This window comes from Callorhinus ursinus, unplaced genomic scaffold (assembly GCF_003265705.2).
Source record: "Callorhinus ursinus isolate GAN/ISIS: 27379988/994484 unplaced genomic scaffold, GSC_fseal_2.0 scaffold12, whole genome shotgun sequence".
Taxonomy (NCBI): domain Eukaryota; kingdom Metazoa; phylum Chordata; class Mammalia; order Carnivora; family Otariidae; genus Callorhinus; species Callorhinus ursinus.
Window position 1 is genome coordinate 38,054,930 of NW_027397074.1, and position 22,789 is coordinate 38,077,718.

A 22,789-nucleotide genomic window follows, 5' to 3' on the forward strand; every position below is an offset into this window, starting at 1 on the left:
CAGGTATCTCTGGAATCAACCCTTGCTGCCCATTTGACCTTTTCAAATCTGTGTTCCTAGTCCTGCCACACTGTTTGCTCAACCTCTAGCAGTCCTAAACCATAGTCCTGTCTGACCTTGTCACGCCCTATTGACCTGTTCATTACCCAGACTCTTGGGAGGAGATGTCAAGTTAGAAGAACTTAATACTGTTGAAGCACAAAGGGAGCTTTGACTTCACCAGGCTGGTTTTCCTCAAGTTGAGTTACTATTCCATAGGCTGCTTATGGGTGCCTTGCACAAAGTATTTGTTGTTTGGTTGCTTGTTTTCGTTCAACCAAGTTAAGTCGACTTTTAATAGTAGCAAGGTGAATCTCCAAGGAAGGCCTAGAGTACATAGCTCTTGGCTGTCTCAGTGATCTTGGATATTACAGAACAGTGTTCTCTGAAAGACCAGTTTGGGAAACCTCATTTACATATGAGGCCCTGGAAGACAAAGCCCAGGACCACATAGAGTTTGGCACAGAGCAAGGGCTGGGACCTACATCCAGGACATAGAGAATGCTTAAAAACTCCTGTATCTCTTGTTTTTATTTGAAGACAGCAATTTTCATAATGATTTTTCTTTTAAAAGGTGACTTTTGAATGTATGGTGTAAATGATCTAAGTGTTACAAAATCCTGCTTAGATATTTACTATTCAGCTTAAGGCTCTATGACCTGGCATTTAAATGTTCCTATCTCATGCACAAAAACACAGCCCCTTCTTTAACAAAACATTTCAGTGGAAAGCTTTCATTTTTGTACTCACTGTTGTTTGTGCCCGTCTATTAATATTTATGTTTCTAGGAAAATAGGAAGCTCTTCAAAGCCAATCCTTCTCTGGATACCTGGAAGATTTATGTGGAATTCATCGATGACATGGTGGTAGAAGGCTTTTTTCAAGCTATCATGCATGACTTAGACTTCTTTCTGATGAATACGGAAAAACAACTGAAACCTGTGCCATTTTTTCAAGCACAGATGATTTTAATGCCCCCTGAGATTCTTTTCAAACCTTCTTTAGAAAGAGAGGCTGGGCATGGCTTCTACGATCTGGTAGAAGAAATGCTTGGCAGCAGCTGTAAAATGTCTGCCCAGATGGAGCGAGTGGCCTCACATCTGGAAATAGCAACTTATCAGGTACTATCTTTGAAAAAGACTATGACCTTTGGTATTAATGATGGAAAAATAAATGGAGGTAATGGGGAGCACACGGAAAGGAGAAGCTAGGGAAAAAAAAAACAGTTTCTGATTTTACCAACTACTCTCCCTTTGAAGCATGGCCTTGGGTGATGTTACGTTGCACGTGATTGACAGGACAGGGTGGGTTTTAATGAACGCTCGCTTTTCCTCTCATTTAGAATGACATGGAGAATATGCTGGGCCTGGTAGAGGTCAGGCAGGAGATAATGAAGAGAGTGGCAGATGTTATCAGCAAAGTCTTGGACTTCAGAAATACCCTGGACACATACGCCTACCTCTGGGTTGATGACCGAGCTGAGTTCATGGAGCATTTTCTCCTGTATGGCCAGACTGGGTCATCTGACGGAATGGATGCTCATGCAAATGAAGAAGTCCCCGAACAACCACCAACTCTCGAACAATTCAAAGAGCAGGCAAGGAAAACCCTTAGTGTTCAATGTAGTTATTCCTGTTTGATTGAACTGTTCAAGGAATTTTTTTTTCTAATTGTAGATTGACATTTATGAAGCTTTGTATGTTCAAATGAGCAAGTTTGATGACTTCAGAGTATTCGATGGTTGGTTCAAGGTGGACATGAAGCCTTTCAAAGTGAGCTTGCTGAACATTATTAAGAAATGGAGCTGGATGTTTCAGGAGCATCTTTTGAGATTTGTCATAGACAGGTAGTCTATGCTTTTGGTATTTGGAATTACAACTTTTAACACCTGACTGCTTTCTAAAGTTGAGACATAAATTTTAAGAACATTAAAACTGCCAGTTTCTTAGCAGAGATGTGATGTTTAAATAGAATCTTACTTTCATTGTTGACCTATCAGATGTCTTCTACTTCTCAAGGTTTTAATGAGCTTAATTTGGATTTGTGTGTGTTCATGTATGTATATGTGTCTGTGTACGTATGTATATATGTATTTAATAGTCTGAATGAGCTACAGGAATTTATAAAGGAGACAGATGCTGGACTTCAGAGAGATTTAAGTGAGGGTGATCACGATGGTTTAGTAGATATCATGGGGCATCTTCTGGCAGTAAGAAGCCGACAGAGAACTACGGATGAACTTTTTGAACCCTTAAAACAAACCATCATACTCCTGGAAAACTACGGCCAGAAGATGCCTGAGCAAGTCTATATTCAGCTAGAGGTAAGTGTCATAGTAAAACACCCATAATTAACATAAACTGGGCACCCCCTTTAGCCAAGTTCTTCACATGCCCTCTCTGAGGACATGCTATAACAACCTGTACTGGGGACAACTGTTGGCATTCTGCAGGTTAGGAATTTGAAACTTAGAGAGATGTAATACATTTTTCAAGGTCGCACAAGTTGTCACTCTGGTCCGTATGAATCTAGGTCTGTTTCATGCCAAGATATTCCATGTCAACCGCTGTGCCCACTGCCTTCTTATTAGGAGGTAATTAGCGAGCAGCCCCTAAGCTGCTCCGTGGAGTTCCCCTTGACCACTCCTTCCAGACGTGAAACGTACCCCTGTTCTCTTTCATTGAAAGCTGCCTCTCAGTTGAGCAGTGTCCTAGTCTTTGGAAACAGCATGGACTTTTTAATAAAGAATAAGGAAAGCCCAGTTTGGGTGGAGAAATCACTGTTTTCTAAAAAGGAGTTCTGTGTCTTCCTCCTGTTTCTATGATCTAGAGAGAGTTGGTGGCTGCTCTCTGCCCAGTGACAAGCAAAGTCTTTTTAGTTAGAACTGAAACCACGAATCACAGTCTCAAGGCCAAGCTTCTCTTCCCATGCCTGTGTTGAAGATCTATAGATCATATGTTTCCATTATCCACCAGCTTCCAGGATGGGCTTACGTTTAACCTTGCAAGTGGGACTAGTGGACACATGAACTTAAAAAACTTGTACTAAATTCTAGTTCAGTGATTCAAACCTGGAACTCAAGTACTGTGTGAGGCCATCTCATCTGTTTGCCTCAGAACGTGCTTCCTCTTGAGTAAAATCTCTCTCCAGATTCCTCACTTCTAAAATTGGTAGAGTCTCCAGTTTCCCACTTCTTTGTTGCAATGAAAGTCACAGTCCACACACCATAAAAGTAATCCTTTCAAAGTGCTTGGCATTTAGTACGTATGTAATGTTGTGTAACCACCGCCTCTAATCTCAAAATACTTGCATCACTCCGAAGAGAACCTCTGCACCCATGAGCCGTCCTTCCCCGTCCCTCCTCCCTACCACCCTGCCACCAGTCCTTGCTGCTGCCAGTTTTTGCCTGGGTCTGTGGGCTGACTTACTCTAGATACTGCATGTAAATGCAATGGTCCAATCTGGGGTATTTTGTGTCCAGCTTCTTTCACTTGGCATGGTATTTTTGAGGTTCATTGGCATTGTGGCATGTGAGTGCCGCATTCTTCTTGTGTCTGAACACCCACTGATTCATTGTGGGTACAACCTGTTAAGCCTTTCATCTGTTGATGGACATTGGGACATTTGGGTTGTTTGCATCTTCTGGCGATTGTGGATAATGCTGCTATGTACGTGGGTGCACAAGTATTTGAGTACCCTTCCCTCCCTCCCTCCCTCCCTGCCACCCTCCCTCCCTGCCACCCTCCCCTCCCCTCCCTTCCCTCCCTTCCCTCCCTCCCTCCCTCCAGTACCTGTTTTCAATTTCTTTTGTAACACAGGAGTGAAATGGCTGAGTTTCAGAGTGATTCTAACTTTAACTTTCCGAGAAAACGCCAAACTTTTCACGGCAGCTGCTGCCTTTTGTATCTCTGATTTTGTTTTGTGAGGATTAAATGCAGCAGTGTATTTACAGGTGCTCTCTTTTGACTATAAAGAATTAATACAGATGAATTACTAAATTCTCTTTCTCTATAAAACTGTCCTTATAACTGAAATCCACTTAGACACAGAGATGAGATGTGAATACATAGATACATAACAAGAGTCAGAGATGAAATAGTATGGGGCACAAGGTAAATATTTGTTTTTAGAAAGTTTTGGATAGTCTTTGAGCTAGATCTTGGACCTTAAAATAGAGAAACCAGTCATAACCCAGGTCATGGATATCGGGGATTTTAGCTATGGCTTCTAGAATTTGCACTATAAGAATTTGGCTCCTTACTTACGGTTAATGAATTATTGAAAGTGCTAGGCTTTCTAATATTTTGAAAGTGGGCCACAGTTCTAGCTATGTGTCTGCCTCTGTCAGTAATTCAGGCTGCTCAGGAGAAAAAACAAGACTCATAGGCAAAACAGATTTCACGTAGAGGGTAACAGTGCCCCAATTTTATTTTAATTAAAGCAGTATGTGAGAGTTACTGTTTCTTCCTTACAATCATTAGCAGTTAGCAGTTATAACATTTTCCAAATACTTGCCTGTGCTTGGTTCTGTGCTAAGAAAGCCCTCTGTGTGTCTGCGTCCTCACTCCCTCTCTATAATACGGTTTGAAGCAGGACTAAACTTAACATATAGATTTTTATCAAGTCCCTTCCTTGTTAAGAAGCCTTCACTGAGGGCGCCTGGGTGGCTCAGTTTGTTAAGCGACTGCCTTCGGCTCAGGTCATGATCCTGGAGTCCCGCATTGGGCTCCCTGCTCAGCGGGGAGTCTGCTTCTCCCTCTGACCCTCTTCTCTCTCTCTCTCTCTCTCAAATAAATAAATAAAATCTTTAAAAAAAAAAAAAAAAAAGAAGCCTTCACTGACTGCCTCTAGCCTCTGAATACTGTCTAGTTGCCCTACAAGTGCTCTTCTACCCCCAGCCTGCACTGGTCTTCTCACCTTGCAGGATCTCAAGGGATCACACCCAAATTTCTGCCTGTTGGAACCCAGTCCTTACTTTGAGGCACAGATTCAATGCTCCCTCTTTAGGGGAATCCTGTCATTGAAACTTTGGAGATCATCTGATCTTTTAGTTTTCAAGGAACATCTATTTGTATCAAGTGGAATCTTATTTGGAATCCCTAAAAAAGAAGCAGGTAATGGCAGGCTTACTTAGTCAATAAGGGTTAAGGGGCCTGAACCCAGGGATGTGACCTTTGCAGCCCTTACTCCTGAAGGGACTCCAGGTGATGGTTAGGTTCCATAGGATGGATAGGAAGTGCGAAGGGAGCTGCACAGAGGAGGGTGCGGAGTTCTGATGAGAAGGGTGGAAGGAGGAGACGAAGGACAAAGGGGTGTAAAGCCCAGGTCTCTTGGTCTCTGGTCTGCTTCGGTGATTCCTGTCAGGAGTGTTGCCTTCCAAGCATTCTGTCCCACAGAAGAGTTCTTGAGCGCCTCTCATTGACTCTGACAGATTGCAAAACAATTGAAGTGGAAGAATGTATTTTATGTTTGCAGGACCCCTCCCCCACACGGATACAGTTGACACTTAGCACAGCGTACTCTTCATAATTGGCAGCTACTCAATCATTCATCAAATATTTATTGAGGCTTGCAAAATAGTCTTTAGAACCTTTGTTTTTGCACTGGAGCTACACAAGTAGAGTCCCCTCACCATGGGTGGTTTTGTAGGACAAAAACAATTTCAGTGTCCTAGGAGATCACCCAGAGAAACAATGCTTTGTTAGTCTGGGCACAAGGAATGCTTTTCGACAGCATTTACGCACAACGGCTCTTCAAAGAAAAGAATTTGCTGTTGTCCTATTTGCATTGTAGTCAGGCAGTGCAGAGTGAGTCGCTACCTGAACTCTTTATTGCTGTTTTTGTCCTACATCAAGTAGAAATTAACCTTCCCTTCCCTTGGCCTCTCTTTACTTCAGAAATCCCGGTTAGTTACAATGAACCTGACCTAAATGCGCGAACTCTCCATCGGGACAGAGTACGCCCAGAGCTCTGGAAGCTAGAGGACAAGGCAGATGAGACTGATTCACGTTTTCCTCTGTGCCCCACCAGATTCAAAGCATCTTTCTTCACTTGCTGAATTGCTAAACCTGCCTCCCATTTCCACTTGTTAGACAGCAGGGAAGTCCTTTCCAGAGCACTTGAATTTTATTCCCTTAACAGCAAAACAATTTGGAAATTGGTGTGTATTTGGAAAAGATTTCCTGTATTCTGAGATAAATCTTACACCAGAGGACAACTCTGGTTTATGCTTGGAAGGTACGAATCCGGTGGTGCCAGTGGATCACCCTGGCTCGGAGCCTTTAGCCACTTGCGTCTTTCTGAGGATAAACTCCTTCTGTTCGAGAAGAATGAGAAGACGTTATAGGTTAATGTATAGAGGTTGGAATAGTTGAATCCTGTGGAGTTCATTTAATTCAGGCACTGAAATATTTTCCCATCTGCACCTTTGTTTTCGTAGGAATTACCTGAAAGATGGGAAACTACGAAAAAGATTGCAGGAACTGTCAGACATGCTGTCTCACCTCTCCAAAACGCAGAAGTCACCCTCATAAGGAAAAAGTGTATTTTATTTGATGTAAGCGAGCTGCTAAGTTTTGTGGGTGTTATGTTCATTTTCTTTGCTTTAGAGAAAGGATTTTTACAAGGGTAAGTGAAGCTATTGTTTGAGATTCACCTTTAGTTTTTTTCTGCCCTCATCAGCGGAAGCAGGCCGAGTTCAGAGAGAGATTCAGACTCTATGCTCCTCTTGGTTTTAATGCAGAAAATCCGTACACAGTGCTTGATAAGGTAACGCTGAAGTCAATTGTTTTTTTGCTACAATAGCCCTTGTAGAAAGTCAAATTAGACACTGATGTACTGAGATATTTTGCCTTAGTTTGGCAGTTAGTGCAGTTGAGAATTAACTATTACAAACCGGGTTATGAACCGTTCACCCCAATAGTGTTTTAAATCATGTCTCCCAAAACCACCGTCATTATCAAAGCGATTATGCTAGTGAAAGTAACAACTACTATTTTTTAAGCACTTACTATGTAAATGTGTCAAAAGCTTTAAGCATATTGCTTATGTTATTTGTTCTGGTTCTTATAATATCCCTACAATATAGCTTCTCTTCTTTTCAGATAGAGAAGCCATCATGTGTAATTGAGTAACGTTGGGGATTACATAGTGACAGATTAGTAGTAAAATTCTAGCTGTCCAAATTTTTTTAATCAGGAATTTTACCCACTATTATTGTTTGCCCTGTGATACTTGGCTAGCGACTTTTAACCATGGTAAAGAGAGTCCATAACTTACACTTAACTTGGGATACAGATATTAATGGAATCATACAGTCCTAGTTTCTAGTGAACTGCTTTATTGTAGTTGACTATAAGAATGAACATAATGGGCCGATAACCCAAAGTGGTGAGTGGCTCACATGAGGCTTGAAAAAGATGTTTTAAAAGTTTATTAGAAAATTAACACTTTGATTTCTTGAGGAATTCTTAACCTAGCAGCCAAAATGAGCAGTGATGGTGAAGTTTAGATTCAGGAGCAGTGAATCTTCCTGAGATCTTCATGGAGGCTGCCATCCTCTTTTTACTCCATACTAGAGACAGGCTTGAGTCCTTAGACTGGTAGAAAACTTAGAGTGGACACAGCCTCTACCTCTCTGTCCAAATTCTGGGTTGAATTTAGTTTTAACTGCTTTACACCCTTTCAGAAAGCACCATTCTGTAGCAGAATATCTTCTCTTGCACTTGGCTGCAGAAAACCGGTTAATGTATTCATTGTGGATTAGAATATGCTAATAGAGTCGTGGGGTTTTCAAAGATTCTATCTAAATTGCAGGTGGTCTGAACAGATTGTGGAAGGGGAGACATTTTTACTTGACTAACCAATGTGCTGTATATAAACATTTAGTACAGTTATTTATTGAATGCTACCATTTGTGTGCTGTAATATAACAGCACGGAGTTAAATATTTAAAAGTCAGAGATGTTTATCTTTGTACCTACAGAATGTGTTGAGGGATGTTTTGAATACAGTGGGGCTGGGTTACCTATATTTTGAAGTCATTTGTGTGTGTGTGTGTGTGTGTGTGTGTGTGTGTGTGTGTGTGTGTGTAGGTGCATGCACATCTAATACCTCAGTGGATTCATCCAGAGGCACATATATGCTTGTTCTGGGTGGGTATGGTAGACCTTGGTACTCAAGGCATCTCATTCCACAAGGCAGAAACCTTTGACCCTCCAGAATCAAAGGAAGTGGTATGGTATATCATACTGTATATTGTATTCTAATGGATTCGTCAGTAAACTTACATTATGAGCTTTTGTTTCTTCATAGGCAAAGACGCAGAAAACACTTGAGTTAACATAACTCGGTTATATATTTAGGAATGATTTAGTATCAATAATAGGAAAAATGGCGACTAGAAGGGCTGTTGACTTTGGGGAGCACGGTACTGTAGACAATTTGAAAAATCCTTTGGAAAAACAGATGCCGAAACATGTTCACAGATGTGCAACTTGAAATGAATTGCTGCGCTCCCCGGATAAGAAGAGGAATCTCCTAAAGGGCAGGGGGGAAAAATGGAGGCGCTGAATCTAGGGTGAAAAGCCAGAGGCAAACATAGAAGCCTGTGCTCCTTGTGGGGGCAAATGGAACGTTGCTACCAGGGGACATGGAGATGCTTGGGAGCATGAGTACTGGTTATCCGGGGAGCCCAAATGACCATCAGAAGCAGAAAACATTAATTGCAGTATTCATACAAGGTAATAAATGTATTCATGCAAGGCAGTGCTTACACAATAGTAGGAATCAATGAATTTCGCACAGCCTCATGAATATATATAAGTAAGCCTCCAAAATAAATAGGAATTAAAATGTCTTAATATAGAGGATAAAATTACATAAGCTTCAGGAACAAACTTTAACATTTTAGCATTTAGCAGTGAGTGCATACATAGGTAGTAAAAAAAAAATCGGGAATATTAAATAAAAATTAGGTGGTTAATTCTGTAGTGGGAAGGAGGGGAATAAAGCTGAGAAGTCCATTAAAAGTTACTGATAACATAGTCCTAAGCTGGATGGTGTGCACACACACCTCCTTTTGATGTGTATGGAATTTTTCATAATAGAAAATGGGTAAAACTAAGAGAACTGTGGTTCTCATTTATAAAGGTATAACTTATAAAACTGAAACCCATAACTTGTGTAATGAAAGATCAAAGCGCTGATGCTCTTCTTGACATAGTAGGAAGTCAGTAAAGTTGAAAACTGATGAAGCAAAAAGGACTAAGTATGAGTATTTAAATAAAAAAAACAGAAGAATTAAAGTAATAGTTATTGAGAGGAGGGTGGGAGAAAATATAAGGTGGAAAAACGAAGTCAAGTCCCTTTTTTTTTTTTTTTTTTGCAAAGCCGGTAACCCAGTGTAATGTCTCAACTTGATAAATGAAGAAGGAGCGGCCTGCGCACAGAATCAAGTTAGAGAAATAGCACCCAGGAGAACAGGAGAGAGAACCAGCTGCTTCTGCACGACAGGCTCCTCCATCCTCTAACTTTTACCATGTGAACGCGCTACTATGTTCATAAAAACTAAAAGTTGGCTTATCAAGAAAGTAAAAAAATAACTCCGCTTACATTTGGCATAACACAGACTAGCCTACATAGATGGGATGGTAGACCAGTTGTAGGAAAGACCATCGTACAGTGAAATTTCTCCTACTGTGCTGTCTTTAGCTCCAGGGTTTTATTTCATGAATTCTCTAAAGTACATTTTGTACTACTGATAATCTCTGGGATATGTTTTTAAATCCAAAACTTTTTTTTTTTTTTTTTAAAGAAGTGGTTGCTGCTGCAGGGGAAGCTCTAGAGCCTCACCTTTGGCTTCCCTAGCCGAGTCCCCAGCTGTACAATGAAAATTGGGAAGATGGTTTTCATAGAGCAAATTTTGCTGAAGTATGGGTGGGGGCAGTATTGGTGACATGATTGTATTGATGACTAGTCTCCTCTCACTTGCTGAGTAACCATGAGTTTGCTCATCTGAACCCTACAGTTCACCAGTAATTACACTGCCGCCTTCTTTTAATTTTCATTTTAAGGTAGAGGTTGCAAAGGTTGACCTTTACAGAGGTTCGCAGAACCGTGTAGGTTCTCTTTCTTTGGCAGTTCATTGGATGTGAAGGGTGTTGGGGTGCATGTGTGTGTGCGTTTTCTCCTTAGGCAAATCAAGAGCTTGAGGCATTGGAAGAAGAAATGTTACAGATGCAAGAAGCTACCCACCTTTTTGAAGTGGCTCTTCCCGAGTATAAGCAGATGAAGCGGTGTCGCAAAGAAATAAAATTGCTCAAGGGCCTCTGGGATGTCATTACTTACGTTACAGTAAGACACTGCCTTTTTTTTTCTTTTTAGTAGTTCTTTTGTATAAATAGGCAATTTTTAGTGTCTATATCATTCCGTGGGGGTTTTATAATGTCTTGAAATCTGTGGGCAGTATATTCCCCTCCCCGCCAAATTAGAATTTGTCTATCTCTGTGAGAAGATTCTTTTCTGAATTATCAGTTGTTTTCCTTTTGGATCTGAATGAAACTGTATAATGAGTTGGCTGCTTCAGATTCTTTTCAGGGATTATGTAGGATATAAATGAAAATAATACTTAAGTATATTCTACATGTGTTGGTGACCTGTGAATGCAAATTCATGTATATATTTCTACCTACCTGTATGTGCATGTATAAGAGACCTGACTGAAGTTAATTTGCATGTTGTTAATTAAGTCCCAAACTTAAATATAAAAATAAGTTCTGGGGAACTAGGTATATTGCAACACGTATTCTTCATAATTTGCTTTGAAGTTAGTTGAAAGCCATATAGAGTGTTAAGGAACATAGAATATGGTCAGAAAGTTAATGAGCATTTTGTTGATAATGGGTGAAGACTCTCTTATGGAAGCTCATTTTATATTACATGCAGAACTTTGAAACCTGGTATTTAATGGTAATACACTTATCAATTCAGAGTACTCAGGATTAAGTGATAATGATAGTATGTAAATGGAATTTGTCACTGCTACTAGAAATTAATATATCATAATGTTTTCACCTTAAGTTTGACATGTCCTGACAACTTTTTTGTTTTGCTGATAGGGAAGTTTTGACTAGTGCGGTTAATATTTAAATAATTGACTTTTCACTGGATGATGGAATCACTGTGTATCATCAGTTTATATATTTTGCTGTGGAGACTTGCTTTCACCAAATGTTGTTGACACTTTTATCTGCTTGTGCGTTTTCAGAGAAGCATTGATAATTGGACTAAAACCCAGTGGAGACAGATTAATGTGGAACAGATGGATGTAGAACTCAGAAGGTTTGCCAAGGCAAGTTCCATAACTGTCGATTACAACCATTTCTCTTTCTCAGCCCCACCTCCTTCCATCTTGCCTAACCGAGTATCTGGTATGTTGGGCTGCATGTCCTTGTTTACTTCAAACAGGATGATAGTAGACAGTACTTTTTTTTTTTTTTTTTTTTTAAACCCTGAGCCAGTTGCATTTCTAATCAAGCCTGCCTTTTTTGTGAATGAGTGGATGAAAACATGTTAGGGCAAATGGATTGATGAGCAGCAGCTATAATCTTGAACTTCCTTTGGCTATCTAGAATGGAGGATGTTAAGATTAAAAGTACCAGGGCTGAGAGGTTAGGCTTATGAAAGCTTTTGAATTCTTTCCTTGGCAAACATTATTTTGTATTGCAAGATACATTTTGAATCTGGGATTTGGGGCAACTAATTGAAGTATGCCGCTTGGGAATATATATGGAATACTGTGATCTTTGTTCTTCCTCTTGACTATTCTGATATCCCATGGGGGCTCAATATATACAGAATGGAGCTGATTTGAATGTAGTGCTTTGGTACCTAGTCATAGGCCCTTTAACCTCTTCGGATAAAGCCAAAATGCACAGACGTAAAATGCAGCTAAAAGGTGGCAGGGCCTTTGGCTTTTTTTCTCAGAACGTGTTTGCCTCAACTCATGAGGTTTCCTCATGGGACCCCCAGTGAGAGCCTGTGAATAAGAAACCAGTGTATCCACGTGGCTTATACACAAGAGAACTTGTGATAGACAGATGAGTGGATCCTTTTCTATTTCTCTGGTTTTAGCCCTTAACCAAGGGGCTTAAATGCTTCTTTTCTTTCATAATCCAGGGAAAGGTAGATTTATTCTTTCATGGAACACAAATTAGGAAATGTACTAATATATCTGGGGATCTATTTTTTGTTTGTTTTTACTTTAGGAAATCTGGTCACTAGACAAGGAAGTCCATGTATGGGATGCTTATGCAGGCCTGGAAAGCACGGTGAAGGACATGGCAGCCTCCCTGAGAGCAGTCATGGAGTTACAGAGCCCTGCTCTCAGAGACAGGCATTGGCACCAGCTGATGAAGGCCACTGGGGTCAGTTTCCTGAGTCTCGTTAATTGAATATTTTTGTGACTGTGGAGAGTTATTCCTTGGTTTACATTATTCATCTGGGATGAAGTGGATTTGTGAAAAGACTTCAAGTCAAATGGGGGAAGTCAAGCTCCTCAAGATAGAACCCGCAGACTGATCATGCAAAGATCCTCCTTCAGTCCCTGCTGTGGACTAAATGTTGTTACCCCACCCCACCCCACCCCACCCCAATTCATACATTGAAGCCTAAATCTCTAATGTGATGGCATTTGGAGGTGGGGCTTTTGGGAGATAATTCGGTCAGGAGGGTAGAGCTCTCATGAATGGGATTAGTGCCATTAGAACCAGATGAAAAGAGCAGAAATTTCTAGCCTCTGCCATGTGAGGGTACAGCAAGAAGACAGACATCTGTAAACCAAGACAGCCTTCACCAGGCGCCCGCCCATGCTGGCACCCTGGTCGGACTTCCAGCCTCTACAACAGTGAGCAAGTAAATAAATGTTCATTGTTTAACCCACCCCGTCTACGGCATTCTCTTATAGCAGTTTGAACTAAGACGCCCTCCTTTTTTCTTTTACTATGTAACCTCAAACAAGACACTTAACGTCCCTATTTTGAGTTTTGTTTTTTATTAATAAAATGAGTGGATGCTGTGTGCTCTCCTACAGCAGAGGAATCTTGTGAGGATCAAGTGAGAGGATGTGAGGGCCTTGTATAGAGCAGAGCGTGGCCACACAGAACCGTAGTCACAGGCTGGGGAGAGCCAGAGAGGGTGCAGCTACGAAGAAGCAGGGACTGGGTATTAGCAGCCGCAGGAAAGGAAGGGGCTTTCCTGTAACCGCGGGGCAGGGTCGGCTGGCTCTTCAGGGGTGAGGGGTGCAGTTGAGTTTGAGCACCTAGGAAGAGTCGAGAGCTTCTTAGCAAATACTGGGGTTGTGTGTGTGTGTGTGTGTGTGTGTGGGAGGGTGGCAGTCAACAAGATGGTGAGGAAATAAATGTGAATTATTTTGTCACATCATAAATATGAATAATGACACTAGGAGTAAGAATATTTTTTTGCCAAGGAACTCAGATTAAATTAGCGAGAAAACTAAGTTAAATCACGGAAGCAACTGGGAATTATGTCCAGTGAATAGAGTACTTGAGGAAGAAAAGACAAATGAGCTACTCGCTGATTCCTGGGATGTCAACCAAATTAAAATAAATGAACACTGTGATTCTCTTTAAAAATGGGTTTTGTGGGCAAAGAGCTAAGAAATGAACTGACAAGGGAAGGATATGAAACAAAAGAAAGTAGCAGAGTGTGAATGTGGGCCTGAACCTTGGCCCTAGCTTCTGGTGGGTGATGCCTCAGTAACTCTGAGTTAAAAAGCAGTGTCTTTAATGGTCCCCACCTTCCAGAACTAGAGGTGTGCTTGGCAGCTAACTTGAATATATTTAGCTGTGATTCATCCTTCTGACCATTAGGCACAAGAACCATTAATACACATGTAATGTAAATTCTGCCCTTTTCTCTTCCTAATTAGGTCAGATTTTCTATCAACGAAGCCACAACTTTGGCAGATTTGTTAGCATTGCGGTTACACCAAGTGGAAGAGGATGTCCGAAGCATTGTGGACCAAGCTGTGAAGGAACTGGGGACGGAAAAGGTGGTGTCTTCGGGCTGTTCTCTGTTACACTGAACTAGTTCTCTGCAGTAGCCCCTAAGACTCGGCAGTTCCCCGTGCCGGGGTTGTGTGCACACACCTGAGGCCCATTTTCTTCTCCACTGCTAGTGTGTGTGTGACTTGGGCTGGAAACTGAATCCTTCTAAGCCACAGTACATGTGTAAAACAGGAGGGTGGGCCCAGTTGGTGGTGATGGCGGGTGGTGGTGGTGATGGGGGGCGGTGGTGTTGGGGGTGGCGGTGATGGCAGGTGGTGGCGGGTGGCGGTGATGGCGGATGGTGGTGCTGGTGGTGGTCGTGGTGATAGCAGAGGACACGTACATGTCATTTATTTTGTTGCAAGCACTGCTCTAAGCACTTTGTATTATTTCATTTGAGTCTGAGGTTGGTAATACTCGTAGCCTTTACAGATGAGGAAACTGAGGTACAGTGTGGTAACTGACTCATCCCGGTTCACATTCAGGCTCTCCGAGCACTACCTGGCTCCTGCTGGCTGATGTGTACATAATCTCTGTTAAAAATAACCTTCACATAACTTTTGAAGTCCCTTTCTGCTCCGGCATTCTGTTTCCATGAAGGATGTAAAACTCAGATCCAACAAAAATTTGATAATAGGGTGATGCTTGTTTTTGGGAGATGGAATTCATTCTCTGAACCTCATCACCATGAATTATTTACAGGAAAAAAATGAGGCCAATAGTATTGGATAGATTTTTTTTTTTTTTGAAAATTAATTTTTTTTTTTAATTTTAGTTGATAGCCTAGATGTTTGTCGTAAATTCAACTTTTGTGCACATAACTTAATATACTGTTTATGTCTAGGCTATTACTGGAATCAGCCAGACCTGGGCATCCATGGAGTTCTCTTACGAAGTTCACTATCGGACAGGCATTCCATTACTAAAATCCGATGAACAACTTTTTGAGACTCTAGAGCACAACCAAGTAAGATGGGTGTTTTGATTACAGATTTTTTTCTTTGAAATGGCAATTTCAGAATTTTTCTAAGTTCCAGTACTCAATATTTATTCATTCATTGGGTATCTCCTTGTCCCAGACTCTGGGCATTTGGGATCAAAAGGAATGAACTTGGACTTGAGCAGGGAGACAGACAGTAGGGTTCCAAGGGGTCTAAGAAGTGACAGAGAGGCTTTGTGTTGGGGAGGGTGAAAGACTCAGGGAGAGCCTTGTGAGATGGGCTGGTAAGTCAGTAAAGAGTGGCAGTCAGAAACAGGTGTTCGGGGCAGTGGGGACAGCAGTGGTTGTCAGGGCCTGGGGAGCTGGGGAAATGTGGAGTTGTTGGTCAAAGGGCACACATTTCCAGGTATAAGATGAGTAAGTCCTGAGGATCTAAAGTATGTCATGGTGACTATAGGTAACAATACTGTATTGTCCACTTGGAAGTTGTTAGGAGAATGGACCTTATTACCACACCCCAAAAAAGGTTATTCCATGAGGAATGGAGGTATTAAGGAACCTTATTGTGGTTACCATTTTACGATATATATATGTATCACGGTATCACATGGTACACTTTATTTTTTAAAAATTTTTTTAAGATCTTATTTATTTGAGAGAGAGAGAGGGATAGAGCACAAGCAGGGGGAGCAGCAGAGAGAGAGGGAGAAGCAGGCTCCCCCCTTAGCGGGGAGCCCGATGCAGGGCTCGATCCCAGGACCCTGGAATCATGACCCGAGCCGAAGGCAGACGCTTAACCGACTGAGCCACCCAGGCGCCCCTCACATGGTACACTTTAAACTTCACGTAACATGTCAATAATAGCTTAAATCAGTTCTGGGGGAGAAGAGTCAAATGTACTAAATAGTTAGAGGTGAAAGAGAGTGAGAAGAAGCCTTTCTACTCTGTGACTTTTTGAGATCTCAACATGAGAGAATGGTGAGAAGTGCTCACCAGACTGCTCGGCATCCATGCTGGGTAGTCATCTGAGAGGGGAGGAAAAATGGAAGCTGAGGGCTTAGGAAGCTACAGAGAAGTTGGTTTTATTTTTGTAGTATTGGGGGAAAATATTTATACCTTGCATTGGTTAATAGGTATGGACCCCAAGGAAAGAATGAGAGAAGATGACGGAATAAAATTTAATTCCTAAAGCTGCACCCTGGAGCACAGTATTTTTTTCTGCCTACAAAGAGATACATGGTCTTCTGGTGGAAGACACAGGAAATGCAGTTTCTTGCATTTATCTTTTTTCTTTTGGAAAACATGCCGATATGACTATTTAATGCCATTAGTTCATTTATTTAGCCAATACTGAATGCCTGTTTCAGGTATTGCATGCTAGATCCTAGGAATCTAGGAATCAACAGAAGAGAGGTATGGTCCCTCCCTCATGGTACTTGCAGTCTTCCAGCTGACTTGTTATTTAAAATTCTTTGTCTTTCTTTTAGGTTCAGTTGCAGAGTCTGCTTCAGAGCAAGTATGTAGAATATTTTATTGAACAAATGTTAAGCTGGCAAAATAAATTAAACATAGCAGACTTGGTCATCTTCACTTGGTTGGAAGTCCAGCGAACTTGGTCTCACCTGGAAAGCATCTTTGTTTGTTCAGAAGACATTCAAATCCAGCTTGTGGAAGATGCTAGAAGATTCGATGGAGTGGATGCTGAATTTAAGGTTCATAGAAGATACTGTTTTCTATCCTAGCAGAGTTTTCCAAACAAGAAAATCTTGTGAAGAACCATGATTTGGGGTGTCGTATTTATAAAAGCACAGTGTTGCATTTTAGGGAGCAGAGCAGGACGCTTGCTCTTGTGAAGTATTCTAGGCTTCGCGGTTGTGTATGGTTTCTGTCACCACTGCTCAGTGCCACCATTGTAGTGTGAAAGAAAACAGACACTAGGTAAACAAACGGGCATGGCTATGCACCAGTAAGACTTTATCGACACTGAAATTTGAGTTTCTTAGAATTTTCATGTGAGACAAAATATCAAGCTGCTTTTGACTTTTTTCCACCAGTTAAAAATGTAAGAACCATTTTTAGCTTCTGGCCATACAAAAAGCAACAGCAAGCCTGATATTTCCCTTAAGCCCTGCAGTAAGGTGTGATAACATTAATCTTCGTGAAGTAAATACTGCGGAGGGGATACCAGTAATAATACTATTAGTTACTTGTTTGTTGATTTTATAAGAACCAAAGAAAACACACAGAAATGTACATATGATAATGATGAATGATTTGAAAGACTTTCAGCAAAGAATACTGGCTATAGTTTTTCATATAGAATTGAAGAATAACTTTATTATTAAAGAAGAACATCGGGAGGAATACTATTTTAACTTTTAAGGAAGAAAGAATAGACTGTTCAGTATTCATCTCATTTTCATATGTGAATGTCCTCTTTAAGATTCTGTGTTCTCTGTCTCTCCATTCTTTTTGTTTGTTTGGACCCAGAATGGTGGTAATGCCCATCCAATTTATTTTGATAAAAACTGTGTGATTATACTTTGTTTTTGATCTTCTTTTAAACTTCTAAGTTTAAAAGCAAAAGTGAATAGGCATGGTGTTAGAAGACTCTTTAACCTTACTTGCTTAGAGTTTGTTCCTCATTTTTAAATGCCCCAAATGGATGAAATATTTAGAAAAGTAATTTCTAGTATCAGTGGATCTATCTTACACTTTCATACAGGAGTTAATGTTGAAGACCGCTAAAATAAAGAATGTTCTAGAAGCAACATGCAGACCTAATCTCTATGAAAAACTTAAAGATTTACAGTACAGGTAAGAATAAAACTATGAACTGATCAATTTGTAATAATTTTATGAAATTGTTTTCACGTATCTTATGGTATCTAACATCGTCTTATTGTAGATAGACCTGTATCAAATTACTTCACAGTTTTGCTTAGAGTTGTCTAATTGCCTTGGACATATAGATGGTGTGTATATAGAGTATTGATAAGTTTGATCACTTACTAAGCATCTACTCTATTCCAAGAACTTGGATTGCACTTAGTAATTTCATATCATTTATTTTGTATATAGTTTATAGTAGAAATTACTCTTAGGAAGCCAGTTAGTACTTAGGAAATCCTTAGGGGCCTTTTGTAATTTCACATAGAATTCTACACAGCTAATGGTGGTTAGGATATTCTGGCTTTTGATTAAAAAGGGGCAGATAGCTACTGGATGAAGAGGTTTGTGCAGAATTTTGATTACTTTTTATTGCAAGGTAGAAAAGAGCTTTAGATAAAAGAATATTACATAAGCAAAATCATTTCATAATCTGTAAATTTTCTAGAGATAAAGTTAGCCATTATTTTAAAAGAGTGGATTTCCACAAAAGTTAACTATTTCTTCTTTTTTAAAGAAGTTTAAGTAATCTGTATACCCAGGGCAGGTCTTGAACCCATGACCCTAAGATCAAGATTCACATGCTCTTCTGACTGAGCCGGCCTGGCGCCCCAGAAGTTAATTATTTCTTAGTGATCTTGGGGACTTGGGAGTTCTGCCTCTGGGTCATCTCTGCTAAGAAGGATAAAGCAGAAATGATTCTGACTCCTAGGACTCCTCTGAATACCAGAGGGAGCTGAAGCCATGTGTGTTCTGTAGGCATTCAGTGGGTAAAGGAAGACCTTGAACCAAATACATCTTAACGAATGCATTTTGTGCTCAGGATGAGTGATGCTGAACCTAGTTGCTGAGTAAGAACGTCATTAAGAAAAGTGAGGAGTGGGGCACCCGGGTGGCTCAGTCAGTTAAGCATCCGGCTCTTGATTTCACCTCAGGTTGTGGTCTCAAGGTTGTGAGATCAAGTCCCACATGAGACTTTGTGCTCTGCCGAGAGTGTTTGAGATCCTTTCCCTCTCCCTCTGCCCCTTCTGTGCTCGCTCGTTTTCTGTCTCTCTCGCAACATAAATATAAAAAAAAAAAAAAAAAAAAAGTGAGGAGTGACATCAACCTAAGTCTGATCTGTACTTAGCCTCAGCCCATGGTATGTGTGTACCTGTCTCCTACTTGGCATGACTTGTAGATCAGTCACAAGCAAGATGATGGTGTCAAGGAGGAGTCAGGCTACGTGTGAGACAGTAAAGCTTATTGTGAGTGGACAGATGACAGGAGCTGGGTTTACTTTTGTTGGTGTTGTAATAACTGAATGGGCAAGACAGGCTTAAAAAGAGTTTTCATTCCCATAGGCTCTCTCTTTGTGAAAAAGCTCTCGCTGACTACCTGGAGACCAAGCGTGTGGCTTTCCCGCGGTTCTATTTCATCTCTTCTGCAGACTTACTTGACGTTCTCTCAAAGGGAGCTCAGCCTAAGCAGGTAATGGATATTTTTTGAAAGTCTCATATTCTACTACGTTTGCTAAGGAATGTCATTCTCAGGTGCCATCTACCTTGTCACGTGTGTCAGGAACTGGAAAATCGGCAATAAAGATTTGTAATGCAACAACAGAAGGATGTCAGAGCTGGTGCTAAAGGAACCCAAATCCATGGGGCACCTGGGTGGCTCAGTCGGTTAAGCATCTGACTCTTGATATCAGCTCAGGTCTTGATCTCAGGGTCGTGAGATCAAACCCCCCACCGGGCTCCACATTGGGCGTGGAGCATACTTTAAAAAAACAAACAAACAAAACTAGGTCCTCAAGTGAAAGTGTGCAAGGTTTAGTGACCTGCAAGAAGTTAGTCATCGTTTCTCTCCCCTTCATTTCTCTTTGAACCTAAATTTGGTGGGATTGCTGTCGACAATACGTGTGCAGTCTGCTATTAATGACAGACTTATTAGTCGGACTTGGGCAACATTTCTGGGGTCAGCCCTCAGTTATGGTTATTTATATCCATGCTACTTTCCAGATGGCTTTGTAAATAAAATCCCTCTGATTACATTGACTAGCAATCCGGTATATCCATCTCTCATTTGCATATGACACAATTGGATGTTTGGAGTGTTGGGTTGTTTTTTTTTTGTTTGTTTTTTTACTTAGTCTCAGAGAGCAGACATAAGCACACGTAAACTTCAGTAGCCTCCTGGGAACATTCTCATGACCAGAAGCTGGGCCCTCGCGCATGATTGTGAGGTAGAAGGTATCATATTCCATTACAGGTATACATTCCCGAGGACCTTGAAATCCAAAATACTTAAAATTCTGAATTCTCAGTACGTAAATTAGAAGAGATGCATAAATCTATACCTAGGATAATTGTTTTTCTTTTAATTACATTCTTTAAACATGATAAATATTTGTATGACCTGTTTATTGAACAGCGTTAATTACAGAGAGGACAGACATGAAGTTGTATTTTCTATGACTACTAATTGCAAATGTGCCCTGCTGAATCTCCGTGAACTGAGTAGCAGACCCCTTAATAACACTCTGGGTAGGCATCTTACATCCCGGTCTCTTTTTCTTACTTTAAAAAAAAAAAAAAAAGCAGCTCAGCAAGGTCTCGTTACAAACCCAGTCTTACCCCTGTGTTGAGGCCAGGCTTTCACATAATAAATTTGGAATTGGCAGGGAGACACTGATAATTTTATTCCATATGCCCTTCCCACCCATTTGTCATGGAGAGGAGGTGGGACCACCATCTGTCAGTCGTTGGCATTTCTTACTACTTGTTCTTGATTCTTTGACCAGCACTGACTGACTGTTCTCTGTCCTCAACAGCAAGCATCAGCGTGTTGACTCTGGTGGGAAATGGGGACAGAGGGGAACCTCCTATGGGGTATATACTGCAGAGTCAGCTCTGTCTTGGCGCTTCCAGTTCTTGCTCTGGGCAGTGAAATCAGCCATTGGCGGTTACATCTTCTTTTTCCTTTTCCTCGTCAGCAGATGGCCAGCAAGGGTCATGTCAAAGATGGACTTCCTACGGGCACCTGTAGCTTCTTTGAGTGATTGTCCCACACCTCTCTCACTTGATGACTTAAGGGTTGGGTTTGGGTGAAACAGTCCTTCACCTGCCCCATAAGGAGTGAGGAAAAGCCACAGCACCCATCGTGGGCCGAAAGCTTGCAGGCGTGAGATGGCCACCTCTAATCCCCTCTGCCTTGCAGAACTGGCTATAGAAAGGGGGGATGGCAGTAGAAGATGGTAAGGGGTCGAGCTGTGTCTCACAGGCCCTGGAGGGACCAAGTGGTCCTGACCCATTTGCTGTCCTCAGAACATGTGCATACCCAGTGCATCTTGGTCCTACTGGAAGCCCTAGGCTGCTGCTGAGGGGACAGCTCACTACCGCACTTGTCACTTTACCTCCTTTCAAAGAATCAAGCAGTGCTTCACACCGTAGCCAGACGACATGCTGGCTTGCCAGTACATGCATCCTCGATGCCAACTTTTTTTTTTTTTCCATTATCCTTTCTAAGTCATAGGATGAGTTGTTTGTTTATATATATATAAACTTCAAAGGTGTACCTTTTAGGTCATTCTTTGTATGTTTGCAGTACCCCGTCCATATTGGAGTGTTCTCTAACATCCCTGGGACGCTCCGTGGAAGCCCTCTCGCCCTTCCTTCCGGGCTTTGTAATCAGAAGTTCGACATCTCCGCTTCGGGTACATTGCTCAGTCCTAGGACAACTACCGCCCCCTTAGTGAATGACTAGGTAGTCTAAGACATTAAAAAGATTTTAAATTAAAATGAAGCCGAATATTAAGATCACAGCACAGAGGTCTCCAGAACTGCTCACAGCCTTGCTGATGAACGCCCCCGGCAGTGTTGTCTACCCCGTGCTAAGCAAAGGAGGTGGGTGCTGCTGCTTACTAGCAGGAGGCTCAGCGATGGTCCTGGTGGGTGCAATTAGTTAAGTGTCCAACTCTTGGTTTTGGCTCAGATCAAAGCCCTGCATCTGGCTCCACACTCAGCACAGAGTCTGCTTGGGACTCCCTCCATCTCCCTCTGCCTGCCCCCGACCCACACCCGCCAAATAAATCTTAAAAAAAAAAAAAAAAAAAAGTGTCCAGCCATGTGGCTACAGTGTACACACGGTTTATAGATGTCCTGACCTGTCAGCTTTTGAAAGGATTAGATTTTTTTACTCTGTGATTTTCCCCTCAATTCTCAGCATTTCTTAAATTTAAATTTAATTAATATATAGTGTATTATTAGTTTCAGAGGTAGAGTTCAGTGATTCATCAGTCTTGTGTGACACCCAGTGCTCATTACATGACACGCTCTCCTTAATGTCCATCACCCAGTTTCCCAATTCCCCACCCGCTCCCCTCCAGCAACCCTCAGTTTGTTTCCTATGATTAAGAGTCTCTTATGGTTTGTCTCCCTCTCTGATTTCATCTTGTTTCATTTTTTTCCTCCCTTCCCCTATGATCCTCTGTTTGGTTTCTTAAATTCCACATATCGGTGAGATCATATGATACTTGTCTTTCTCTGACTTATTTTGCTTAGTATAATACCCTCTCGTTCCAGTCACATCATTGCAAATGGCAAGATTTCATTTTTTTTGGATGGTTAAATTATATTCCGTTGTATATATAAACCACATCTTCTTTATCCATTCATCTGTCAATGGACATCTGGGCTCTTCCCATAGTTTGTCTATTGTGGACATTGCTGCTGTGAACACTGGGGTGCAGGTGCCTCTTCTTTTCACTACACCTGTATCTTTGGAGTAAATACCCAGTAGTGCAATTACTGGGTCATAGGGTAGCTCTATTTCCCACCTTTTGAGGACCCTCCCTACTGTTTTCCAGAATGGCTGC

The 22,789-nt window shown here is 41.3% G+C and overlaps 1 protein-coding gene across 1 annotated transcript in view; it reads left to right on the forward strand.

Annotated features, from left to right (window-relative positions):
- The window catches only part of DNAH11 (dynein axonemal heavy chain 11), a 320,004-nt gene that overhangs the window by 64,906 nt on the left and 232,309 nt on the right, over positions 1-22,789 (forward strand). Inside the window, exons 15-28 of the mRNA XM_073898943.1 lie at positions 828-1,160; positions 1,382-1,636; positions 1,716-1,885; positions 2,140-2,362; positions 6,479-6,595; positions 6,721-6,807; positions 10,234-10,392; positions 11,306-11,389; positions 12,306-12,464; positions 13,988-14,110; positions 14,950-15,072; positions 16,533-16,757; positions 17,771-17,862; positions 19,278-19,404. Coding sequence (XP_073755044.1) covers positions 828-1,160; positions 1,382-1,636; positions 1,716-1,885; positions 2,140-2,362; positions 6,479-6,595; positions 6,721-6,807; positions 10,234-10,392; positions 11,306-11,389; positions 12,306-12,464; positions 13,988-14,110; positions 14,950-15,072; positions 16,533-16,757; positions 17,771-17,862; positions 19,278-19,404 — 2,277 coding nt within the window. The remainder of the gene's footprint in view (positions 1-827; positions 1,161-1,381; positions 1,637-1,715; positions 1,886-2,139; positions 2,363-6,478; positions 6,596-6,720; positions 6,808-10,233; positions 10,393-11,305; positions 11,390-12,305; positions 12,465-13,987; positions 14,111-14,949; positions 15,073-16,532; positions 16,758-17,770; positions 17,863-19,277; positions 19,405-22,789) is intronic.